Below are 12,187 nucleotides of genomic sequence, written 5' to 3'. Positions count from 1 at the left end.
AAGGAACAACAGAACTTAACTAAAGACAATACGGGGAGAAAAAATGAGGTACGAACGCAAGCTAGCCAGGAATATAAAGGAAGATAGCAAAAGCTTTTTTGGGTATGTGAAGAGAAAGAAGATAGTTAAGAACAATGTTGGGCCCTTGAAGAATGAATTGGGTGAAATTGTTATGGGAAACAGAGAAATGGCAGAAGAATTTAATGAGTACTTTAGATCTGATTTCACTAAGGAAGACACAAGCAATCTCCCAGATGTATGGATGGGCCAAGGACATAGGGTAACAGAGGAAATGAAACAGATTAACATTCGGAAGGAAACGGTGATGAGAAGACTGATGGGACTGAAGGCTGACAAATCCCCAGGTCCAGATGGTCTGCACCCTAGGGTACTAAAGGAGGTGGCCCTGGAAATTGCGGATGCATTGGTAATCATTTTCCAATGTTCCTTAGATTCAGGATCAGTTCCTGAGGATTGGCCAGCTTCCTAATGTTATCCCACTTTTTAAGAAAGGAGGGAGGGAGAAAACAGAGAACTATCGACCTGTCAGCCTGACATCGGTGGTGGGAAAGATGCTAGAGTCCATTATTAAGGATGAAATAGTGGCATATCTAGATAGCAGTGATAGGATTGGGCCGAGCCAGCATGGATTTACCAAGGGTAAATCATGCTTGACTAATCTGTTGGAGTTTTTCGAGGATGTAACCAGAAAGTTGGACAGGGGAGATCCAGTGGATGTAGTGTACCTCGATTTTCAGAAGGCATTTGATAAGGTCCCACATAGAAGATTGGTGGGTAAAATCAAAGCTTAGGGCATCGGGGGGAAGACATTGACATGGATAGAAAACTGGTTGGCAGATAGAAAGCAAAGGGTAGCGGTGAATGGGTGTTTCTCGGAATGGCAGGTGGTGACTAGTGGGGTGCCACAGGGCTCGGTATTGGGACCACAGCTGTTTACCATTTACGTTAACGATTTGGATGAAGGCATAGAAAATAACATCAGCAAATTTGCTGATGATACTAAGCTGGGTGGCAGTGTGACATGTGATGAGGATGTTGGGAGAATTCAGGGTGACTTGGATAGGCTGGGTGAGTGGGCAGATACTTGGCAGATGGCGTTTAATGTGAATAAGTGTGAGGTTATCCACTTTGAGAGTAAGAACAGGAAGGCAGATTATTATCTGAACGGTGTAGAGTTGGGTAAGGGAGAAATACAAAGATCTCGGAGTCCTTGTTCATCAGTCACTGAAGGTGAATGAGCAAGTGCAGCAGGCAGTGAAGAAGGCTAATGGAATGTTGGCCTTTATTACAAAGGGAATTGAGTACAAGAGCAAGGAAATCCTCTTGCATTTGTACAGAACCCTGGTGAGACCACACCTGGAGTATTGTGTGCAGTTTTGGTCTCCAGGGTTAAGGAAGGACATCCTGGCTGTAGAGGAAGTGCAGCGTAGATTCACGAGGTTAATTCCTGGGATGTCTGGACTGTCTTATGCAGAGAGGTTAGAGAGACTGGGCTTGTACACGCTGGAATTAAGGAGATTGAGAGGGGATCTGATTGAAACATAAGATTATTAAGGGATTGGACAAGATAGAGGCAGGAAATATGTTCCAGATGCTGGGAGAGTCCAGTACCAGAGGGCATGGTTTGAGAATAAGGGGTAGGTCATTTAGGACAGAGTTAAGGATTAACTTCTTCTCCCAGAGAGTTGTGGGGGTCTGGAATGCACTGCCTCGGAAGGTAGTGGAGGCCAATTCTCTGGATGCTTTCAAGAAGGAGCTAGATAGGTATCTTATGGATACGGGAATCAAGGGATATGGGGACAAGGCAGGAACTGGGTATTGATAGGAATTGATCAGCCATGATCTCAAAATGGCGGTGCAGGCTCGAAGGGCCGAATGGTCTACTTCTGCACCTATTGTCTATTGTCTACAATATTTTGGAAATTAAAATCTCCCGCCATGACAACCCTGTTATTATTACACCTTTTCATAATCTGTCTCCCTATCTGCTCCTCAATGTTCCTGTTACTTTTGGGTGGTCTATATTAAAAAAAATCTGTAGAGTTTTTGACCCTTTCCTGTTCCTAACCTCCACCCACAGAGACTCTGCAGACAATCCTTCCATGACTTCCTCCTTTTTTGCAGCCGTGAAACTTTCTCTGATCAACAGTGCCATGCCCCCACCTCTTTTGCCTCCCTCCCTGTCCTTTCTGAAACATCTGAAGCCTGGCACTCTAAATAACCATTCCTGTCCTTGAACCATCCAAGTCTCTGTAATGGCCACAACATCATAGTTCCAAGTACTGATCCATGCTCTAAGCTCATCCGCTTTGTTCTTGATGCTTGTATTAAAATAGACACATCTCAAACATCGGTCTGAGCGTATTCCTTCTCCATCACCTGCCTATCCTCCCTCTCCCGCTGCCTACAAGCTTTCTCTATTGTGTGCCAACCTCCTCTTCCGCAGTCTCTTCAGTTTGGTTCCGACCCCCCCCCCCCCCCCAAGCAATTCTAGTTTAAACTCCCCAATAGCCTTGGCAAACCTCCCTGCCAGGATATTGGTCCCCCTCGGATTCAAGTGCAACCAGTCCTTTTTGTACAGGTCACGCCTGTCCCAAAAGAGGTCCCAATGATCCAGAAATCTGAATCCCTTCCCCCGCTCCAATCCCTCAGCTACGCATTTATCCTCCACCTCACTCTATTCCTATACTCACTGTCACTTAGCACAGGCAGTAATCCCGAGATTACTGAGGTCCTGCTTCTTAGCTTTCCTAACTACCTGTAGTCTGTTTTCCGGACCTCCTCCCTTTTCCTACCTATGTCGTTGGTACCAATGTGTACCGCCACCTCTGGCTGTTCACCTTCCCACTTCAGGATATTGTGGACACGATCAGAAACTCATAATTTTAAGAAACTCCTTAATTTTTTTTTTCAGAACTTCAATTCCCCTGTTTCTCAATGGCACTAGCTGCTTCTCTGGTATATTTAATGCCTTCTGCAATGAAAGCAGATATAAAATATTTTTATATTACCTCCCATTTCCTTGTTCCCCATTATAACCTGTTTAATGCCTCAGCCATTTCTTTGCTTTCCATAATAATTTGTCCTCCCTCTGTCTCTGAAGGGCCAACTCTCCTCAATATTCATGCTGACATTTTGAAAACCTCCTCAATATTTCTTGCTTATTTACCACTCTGGTATTTAATCTTTTCCCTCTTAATCAACATTTGGTGATGTGATGTCAGAGGCCCAAACTCTGCTAAACCAACAATATATGATCTTTTATCACAGTTAGAGATTGGCAGGCATGATCTTCTGGGTATCATGGAGTCATGGCTGAAAGATGATTATGGTTGGGAGCTTAATATCCCAAGATACACAATCTTTACAAAGGACAGACAGGTAGGCAGAAGAGTGGCTCTGCTTGTTTAAAAAAAATAAAACCTAATTTTTAGAAAGAGGTGACTAGGGTTAAAAAGAAGTGCATATTCTGTACAGGCAGCGGCAGGAATTGAACCTGGGTCACTGCTATTGTAAAATCTTGTAGTAACCAGGGCATCACACCCTTCATGACCTTCCCCCTTTTGAAGTTATAATGGTTCCTTGCTTGAACCCTAACTCACTGTCTTCCCATCTATTTCTCTTTGAATGTCATTGATGAAATCATTTCCATCAGTTATCTGCATTCCAGACCAGTTTTCTGCTTAAAAATGTTATTGCATTTCCTGTATTTTTGTAATGAAACAATTAATTCGTGTTTTATCTATCACTCTTTATAAACTGGTTCACTTCTATTAAAAACATGAAATATCTGCAGAGACTGGAAATCCAAAGCAACACAAAATGCTGAAGGAACTCAGCAGGTCAGGCAGCATCTATGGAAAAGAGTGAACAGTTGACATTTCAGGCTGAGACCCTTCGTCAGGACTGGGAAGGAAGGGGAAAAGTCAGAATAAGGAGGCAGGGGAAGGGAAGGAAGGTCATTTCTACTAAATTGCCCCCGTACCTTCTCTACTCAGAAGAATAATTTCTGCAATATTTTCTCGTTCCAAGCACCTTTCCGGTGAACAACTTCTGGACCCACGTCAAGGCTGAGGCATCTTTTTGGGAGTACAGAATCCTCTGACTGGCAATTTTGCCAGTTGAAACACATCCTACTAATTAAAATCCCCCTCACGCCATTTTAAGCTTTGACGTAGTAACACCAAGGGAGTGACATACTTTATCCTCTAAAATACAGTTGTGTATTATGTGGCTGGTTTGCATCAGTGCAGATATATTATGTAAAATGACTACACACCTGCTGCATCAGGGTCTCTTTATACTGCTTCTTCTGTGTGACTTTGATTGAGGGAAGTTTAGTAACTGCTGAAACGAGGAAATTCATCAGTATGTCTTCACAGTTGGCCGTCTGGTCTATGAGTGCATGTAGACTTGCAGGCAGGTAGTATGTGAACAAGTAATGATAATATCTGTGAAGGCATTAAAAACACACTCAGGGAAAATAACAATCAACACTAATACTTTGTGTGTAGTTCCCCTGATTGCTGAAATTCCAGATTGTTTAATGTCATTTCCTGGTACACAAATGTAAAGAGAATGAAATGATTGTTACTCCGGACCTGATGTAGCATAAAAACACACAGTAAGGTAAAGAACACAATAATAATAATTTAAAATAACACACCATTCAATTTCTGAATGGTCATTGAACTCAGTACACGTTTTTATTTTTTACTAATTTAATTGAACTATTTAATTACTAATTCATTTTTCTATAATTATGTATTGCATTGTACTGCTGACACACAGTCAACAAGTTCAACAACATATTCCGGTGATACTAAACTTGATTCAGATTATGATTCAGTAAATATAAATACATAAGATAGTTTATACACCGATTGATTGCATGTCCATAAAGTGATGCTAGGCTGCACATAAGGTGACCGATGGGAAATGATAAAGTAGTGGTGGAGTTAGTGGGTGGAGGTGTTGATCAGTCTTATTGCTTGGGGAAAGTAACTGTTTTTGAATTGGGTGTTCCTGGCGTGGATACTGCATAACCTCTGCCCTGATGGGAGTAGCACACAGTCTGTGAGCATGGTGGATTCCTTAATGATGATACTGGCCCTTTTCCAGCACCTTTCTCTATATTTGTCCTTGATGGCAGGTAGGCTGTTGCAGATGATGAATTGGGCCGTTTCTGACAACCCATTGTTGAGCGTTCCTGTCTGTCGCAGTCCAATTACTGTGCATTTTTAAGTTACAAAAACACTGTTTTTGGTGCCTGATTTCCAGTCCTTGGTTTCTGAATTGCTTAATGAGATGATTACGGTAGGACTGGTGGTAAGGACATGCCTCCGTATTAGCCCTCTTGCACAAGACCGAAAGGTTATAGGTTTAAGCTGCACTTTGGATACGTGTACTCAAGGTGTCCATGGCTGCACAATAGAATTGAGAAATGCACAATGGTAATGGAGAGTTCCAGCTTGTTCAGTCTCTCCTGATAGTTATAACCTAGTTTTAATCTTCAAAATCCCATTTAATCTTTCCTCACTGCCTTTATAATTCACTTTGTAACATGGAGACCAGAACTATGTATAGTACATCAGTCCTATGTACATTTAAAATAAATTTCCTGTCAATAACCTAAACTGCTGCTCACCTGCCTGCTTGAATTGATGTAAAATATTCTACAGCAATTTATTATGCAATTCAAATTAAAGTAGGTGCATTCTTCAGCAGTAATCTTCAGCATGCATCTAGACCCATGATAAATCGATGGAGACGAAACACTGACCAACATGTGTGAGGAAGCAAGGGCTCGGCTCTGAACTTAAGACCATAAGACACACAATACTGTGTAAATGTCTTAGGCACATATATAGTGAGGATTCCTCCCACTTTTGCACTGTACTGTGTATGATATCTTTCCAGTTACCAAATAACATTTAATACTAATGAGCTAATACTCTTATTTCTGTTTCCCAGCCACCTCCCTACTTTAACTAATATACAGCACTGTGCAAAAGTCTAAGAATCCTAGCTGTATATGTGCCTAAAACTTTTGCACAGTACCACAGGAGCAGATTAGGCCATTTGGCCCATCGAATCTGCTTCACTGTTGTGCCGAGGCTGACTTAACTTTCAAAAATATTGCATTTTGCCTGTTGTAAGGCACAGTTGTTAAACTGTGGGGCAGGATTCACAGAGGGCAGCAAGACCCAAGTCGCTGCTCTCTGGGAGAACTTTTAACTTCTTAAAGTGGGCTGTGAACTGGGACAAAATACTCATTCAAACACTAACAGGCTGCAGTTAGAATTTCCCTGAACTGTGGGGTGTGGCTACCCACATGGTTTATTAGGCAACATATAAGTAATGAAGACTGCCCCATTGAGACTGGTTCAGCTCCCAGCAGCCTCTGAAAATCCACACTGGAGTCAAAATACAGCAGTGTCTTAATGCCATAGCTTTTTTCTTTGTGGAGATATCATCACATCAAGTCAGAAGGAGAGGGGGCAGAAAGGAAAGGAAGGGGAAAAATTGGTAGGTAAGGGCAAAGTAGATAAAGAAGAGATGGGGAGGGGTGAAACAAGTGGGATTGTAGTGTGCACAGTGAGTAAAACTGAGCAACTTTCAAAGGAAATGGCTGCCAAGTAATTCCCTCTGGACAAATCTTGTTCACCCCCCACCCTCCCTACCTTCCCACAGCCAAGTCACTTTCAACTGGGAATCATTACTACCAGTACTGCAGTCTGGCAGGTCGGAGATCAGCTCAGCCCTAGCTTCAAACCCACAATTTGTTCAATATGGTCGGAGGGTTTCCTGTGTGAGTGTTGTGTGCCTTGCATTGAGAGAGGGAGGATTAGTGTGGCAGAGACACTTTAATTCCTGGTAAGTTCTGTTTTATCTGACAGCCTAAAGGCAGCAGAGCATAAAACCCTGTAACACGTCACAGATGTGGGTACCCATTCTGTGACCTGGGTGCTTGCTGCCCTCTGAGTCAAGCCCCATAGTTTAAAAACTGTGCCTTAAGAATAACAGGCAAAATACAATATTCTTGAATGAGGTTTGAAATCTGATTGTGTAAAGGAGGGCAGGAAAAATCCCTGCTTCTTTTCTTAACCAATCAATCCCACTGCTGAACTTAAATTCTATTTTCAACTCTGACATCCTCTGTAGGAAAGTTTTTGTTCTTTCCCTGTGCCCGTGGGTTTCCTCCGGGTGCTCTGGTTTCCTCAGTCTAAAGATGTATCAGTAGGTTATTGGTCATTGTAAATTGTCCCGTGATTAGACAGTGTGACTTGGTGGGCCAGAAGGTCCTATTCTGCGCTGTATCTCTAAATAGGTAGGAAATTTGAGGAGGAGTAGGCCACCACACATGGGGTTACAAAGTGTGGTTATTTAACCATAACCATATAACCATATAACAATCACAGCACGGAAACAGGCCATTCCGGCCCTCCTAGTCCGTGCCGAACTCTTAATCTCACCTAGTCCCACCTACCCGCACTCAGCCCATAACCCTCCACTCCTTTCCTGTCCATATACCTATCCAATTTTACCTTAAATGACACAACTGAACTGGCCTCTACTACTTCTACAGGAAGCTCATTCCACACAGCTATCACTCTCTGAGTAAAGAAATACCCCCTCGTGTTTCCCTTAAACTTTTGCCCCCTAACTCTCAAATCATGTCCTCTCGTTTGAATCTCCCCTACTCTCAATGGAAACAGTCTATTCACGTCAACTCTATCTATCCCTCTCAACATTTTAAATACCTCGATCAAATCCCCCCTCAACCTTCTACGCTCCAATGAATAGAGACCTAACTTGTTCAACCTTTCTCTGTAACTTAAGTGCTGAAACCCAGGTAACATCCTAGTAAATCGTCTCTGCACTCTCTCTAATTTGTCCTCAAAAGATGACTCCTAGACTGGAAACACTGGTTAAAGTGGAAGGTGACAGAATCTGGGATTGTGGACAAGTTGCAGTTAGTGTCAGTCAGAAGCTGGGAGGACGGGCTTCTTTCACCGCTGTAGGCAGTGCATTAGGTCACGAGGGAGGCTGGAAGTGCCTGTGTACAATTGTTGTTGCCATCTTGGGAATGTCTCTCGGTAATGGCCCAGAACTATTTAAGAAAGCTGGATAATGTAGTGATGAAACAATTTGAGGAATGGAGTTTTGTTCTGATGGGTGAGCTAAGATGTTCCAATTGGTGCATCTTTGACTTTGTCTGAAGGAGGGATATACTAGGATCAACTGAATGTACCTCCACCAGCACAGTGGATCTGGCACAGACTTGTCTAGGTTTAGTCAACCATAAAATTCACACACAAGTGCAAATTTTTGCCCATCCATTTTAGTCCCCTTGCTTGCCCTTCTTTTGATTATTGCATGGAACACCTGGTGTTGCTCTTGTTTGGTTCAATGCGCAGAGGTTCCACTCTGAGTTGGTCAGATGCAAGTTTAAGTCTCACTTTGTTGACCTGAGCCCATCATCCACACAGGTGCTGTCAATGCAGTGTTGGAAGGTTCAACTGACTGACCCCAGTTACAGGAGCAAACGTTCAAAGTAAAATTCCTTATCAGAGTACATAAGTGTCACCACATACAACACTGAGATTCATTTTCCTGTGGGCATACTTAGCAAATCTATAGAACGGTAACTAATCAGTTAGGATCAATGAACAACAAACCATGCAAATATAAATAAATAGCGATAAATAATGAGTATGAAATAACAAGATAAAGGGCAGAGAATATGATGACGAAAATGGATTTAAAGCTATTCCACTCAATTTGGGGGGGAAATAGATCTGTTAGAATAGGGGTTCCCAACCTTTTTTATGCCATGGACCCCTACCATTAACCGAGGGGTCTGTGGATCCCAGGTTTGGAAAACGGATCTGTTAGAACAATGAAAGATGCCTCTTAGGTCCAGTTATCATTTATTAGTTTTCCAATAGTCCGAAGAAAGGATAGTCTTTTTTCAGAGATAAAAAGCAAAATAAAATCAATTTCTTGGCACATGTAAATTGAATGGACAGCACTAAAACGTCAGTGCCATTCTATTTCAGAGAGAGCCTTGAGAGAGGATCACCACAGGAGATGGAATGATGGATGACTGTACCAGGAGATGGCACAGATTGGATGGATTGATTGGTGCCTCTCTCTCTGGTATAACAATTTTATTATTATCTGATACCCTAGGGGGTGGGGTCACTGGACGTGTTGACCAGGGAGCAGGTGAGAAGAGACTAAAAGTTTCGGTATGTCTCAGATTCCACGAGCACTGCTCCCTCTGCGCTGTCTTTACCTGTGGTAAAATGCTGCTCCAGTTAAAACCATGGAGTACTCGTTGGTCCACTTAGACGTGTATCCCCACAATCCCTTGCTGCTGTCCCAAAAATGACTGCGAGCTGGGTAACCCACGATCCGATCTGGGAAGCTGCACCACACGATGAACGCAAAGTCAACCTAGGGAGGAAATACAGCATCTCGTCAAGTAGTGTCTTTGAAGTGAGTTACATGAGCGCAAAGTCAACTTAGACCAAGTACAGCACTGCGGCAAGTCGTGTCCTTGGAGCAGATTATGCACACACAACACTTCCTTGCTATCACCACCTGTGACCAATCTGCCATGGTAGCATAGCGGTTAGAGTGATGCTATCACAGCTTGATGTGTCAGTTTGGAGTTCAATTCCAGTGCCGTCTGTAAGGAGATTCTGTATGCCCACGCCGTGGAATGTGTGGGATTCCCCGGATGCTCAGCTTTCCTTCCACGGCCCAAAGACATACCGGCTAGGTCAACTGGTCATTGCAAATTGTCCTGCGATTAGGTTAAATCGGATTTGTCAGGGGTTGCTGAGGCAGGTGTGGCTCAAAGGGTCTACTCCACGCAGTGTTGCTAAATACATTTTTCCTGAAAGGATTTTATCTGTAAATTATTGAAGTTGTATCACTTCTGTGACAATCCTGTTGACCTAGTGCCAAGGACAGGCAGAAACACAAAAGCAGAAACTATTGTGACCGCACATCTCTTGTCCATTTCCATTGCTCCTGCCACTGGCCAATAACATACAAACCAAGAGATAAGCCTGAGATCTCTGGCTTGAACAACTGGGCGTCACAGCAGCCAGTGTCCTTGACCACAGCACCAAAGCTGATGCTGGAGTCATCCAAACCAACTTGCCCACAGCTCTACAGTAAACCTGTCCCTTTAACAGTCAACATTGAGAATCGGGCACCATGGTAGTGTAGCACTCAGCACAACGCTCTTACAGCTTGGGGTGCCGGAGTTCAATTCTGTACGCCCTCCCCATGGAATGCAGGTATTTTCTCCGGGTGCTCCAGTTTCCTCCCACAGTTCCAGGGCATACCAGTTAGTAGGTTAATTGGCCATTATAAATTGTCCTGTGATTAGGCTAGGGTTAAATCGGGGCTTGCAGAGTGGTGCAGCTCGAAGTGCCTGTGCCTCTAAATAAATAAACAGGACCCGACTATTTGGCCACTCTGGCCTGACTTGCTTTTCAGTAACGTCTTGGTAATTCCAACAGCCCAGGTCTACTCTCCTACTGTCTCTCCATAGTGCACACAGACAATTTATCAAACCCGTGAATATTTTCAAGGGTTTGACTTCCACAGCTTTCTGCAGCAAGGAATCCCAAGGCTCCTAATTAAATGAGAGAATAAATTTCTCCTCAGAATCAGATTTGGTATCACTGGAAGATGTGAAATTTGTTGTTTAGTAGCAGTAGTACATTGATCCTCATCCTCATCTCAGTAAATCCTCATCTCCATCTTAAATAGACCACTTCCTCCTGGTCAGCCCCCCTCCCCACGTATCAAACTATACTATTAAACCCCTAGAAATCTAACAAGTTACCATAAGATTACGTGTTATTTTTTAAAATTCTGTGTGCTGGAACCCTACTTGTTCAACCTTGCTCTTATAAGCTAATCTTCCAATATCTATGATAATTTATAGAGAACTTAGATTACAGCATAATACAGGACCTTCGGGCCAAAATGCTATGCTGACCTTTTAACCTACTCCAAGATCACTTTAACATTTCCCTCCTATGTAGGCCTCATTTTTATCTCATCCACATTCCTATTTAAATGTCCAAAATATACCTGTATCTACCGCCACTCTGGCTGTGCATTCCAAGCACTCGCCACTCTGTGTAAAAGAAAACCGACTTCTGACATCCCCTCTATAATTTCCTCCAATCAGCTTCTCAGAGTAGCCACTTCTACCCTGGGAAAAAGGTGCTGGCTGTTCACTCTATGCACCCTTATCATCTTATACACCTCTATCAAGTTGCCTCTCATTGTTTTTTGCTCCAAAGAGAAGCCCTAGCTTGCTCAACCTTACCTCATGGGACACGCTCTCTAATCCAAGCAGCATCCTGTTAAATCTCCTCTGTACCCTCTCGAAAGCTACATCTCGAGGCAACCAGAACTGAACACAGTATTCTAAGTGTGGTCTAAGCAGTGAAGTACTACAAGGTACCTCACAAAGCTCTGGCTATTAAGCAAATTGTTATGGAGAGCCACAAGAAGAGATTAAGAACATGCGTCCCAAAGCCTTGCTATTGGAGACAGTTTTTAGGGGAGAATTTACTTATTTATCGAGATACAGCAAAGGAAAGGCCCTTCCGGCACTTTGAGCTGTGCTGCCCAGTAATCCCTCGCCTAGTCACGGGACAATTTACAATGGCCAATTAACTACCAGCCATTATGTCTTTGGACTGTGGGAGGAAACCCATGCAGTGATGGGTGGGTGCAAACTCCTTACAGACAGTGGTGAGATTTGAACTGGGGTTGCCAGTACTGTAAAGCGTTGTGCTAACGTGCCACCCCATGAATGACTACATTGAGGGGCAAATAGTCTGGGAGCAATTTTGGTTAAGTACTGCAGTGAGCAAAACAGTTACAGCATCTATATAACACACATAAAATACTGGAGGATCTCAGACAGGATCTATGGAAAGGAATAAACAGTCAAAGTGCAGAGCATTTGCCCTATCAAACTGTGATGGATCCAGATAGAACCAGTAATTACAATTGCAATACAAATTCAAGTTTAATTATCATTCAACCATACATTATTACAGCCAATTGGAACAGCATTTTTCCAGGACCAAGGGGCAACACACATTTCCAACAGCTCATAGCA

General features: G+C 43.1%; 1 protein-coding gene across 1 annotated transcript in view; it reads right to left on the bottom strand.

Moving 5' to 3' along the window:
* Nucleotides 1-12,187, bottom strand: part of LOC140719730 (exostosin-1-like) — a 331,105-nt gene that overhangs the window by 12,740 nt on the left and 306,178 nt on the right. Inside the window, exons 9-10 of the mRNA XM_073034553.1 lie at nt 9,323-9,483; nt 4,301-4,472 (exon numbers count right to left, since the gene is read on the bottom strand). Of these exons, the coding sequence (XP_072890654.1) occupies nt 4,301-4,472; nt 9,323-9,483 (333 nt within the window). The remainder of the gene's footprint in view (nt 1-4,300; nt 4,473-9,322; nt 9,484-12,187) is intronic.

The sequence above is a fragment of the Hemitrygon akajei genome, chromosome 32 (genome assembly GCF_048418815.1).
Source record: "Hemitrygon akajei chromosome 32, sHemAka1.3, whole genome shotgun sequence".
Lineage (NCBI taxonomy): Eukaryota > Metazoa > Chordata > Chondrichthyes > Myliobatiformes > Dasyatidae > Hemitrygon > Hemitrygon akajei.
This window is presented reverse-complemented; position numbering and strand designations above follow the sequence as displayed.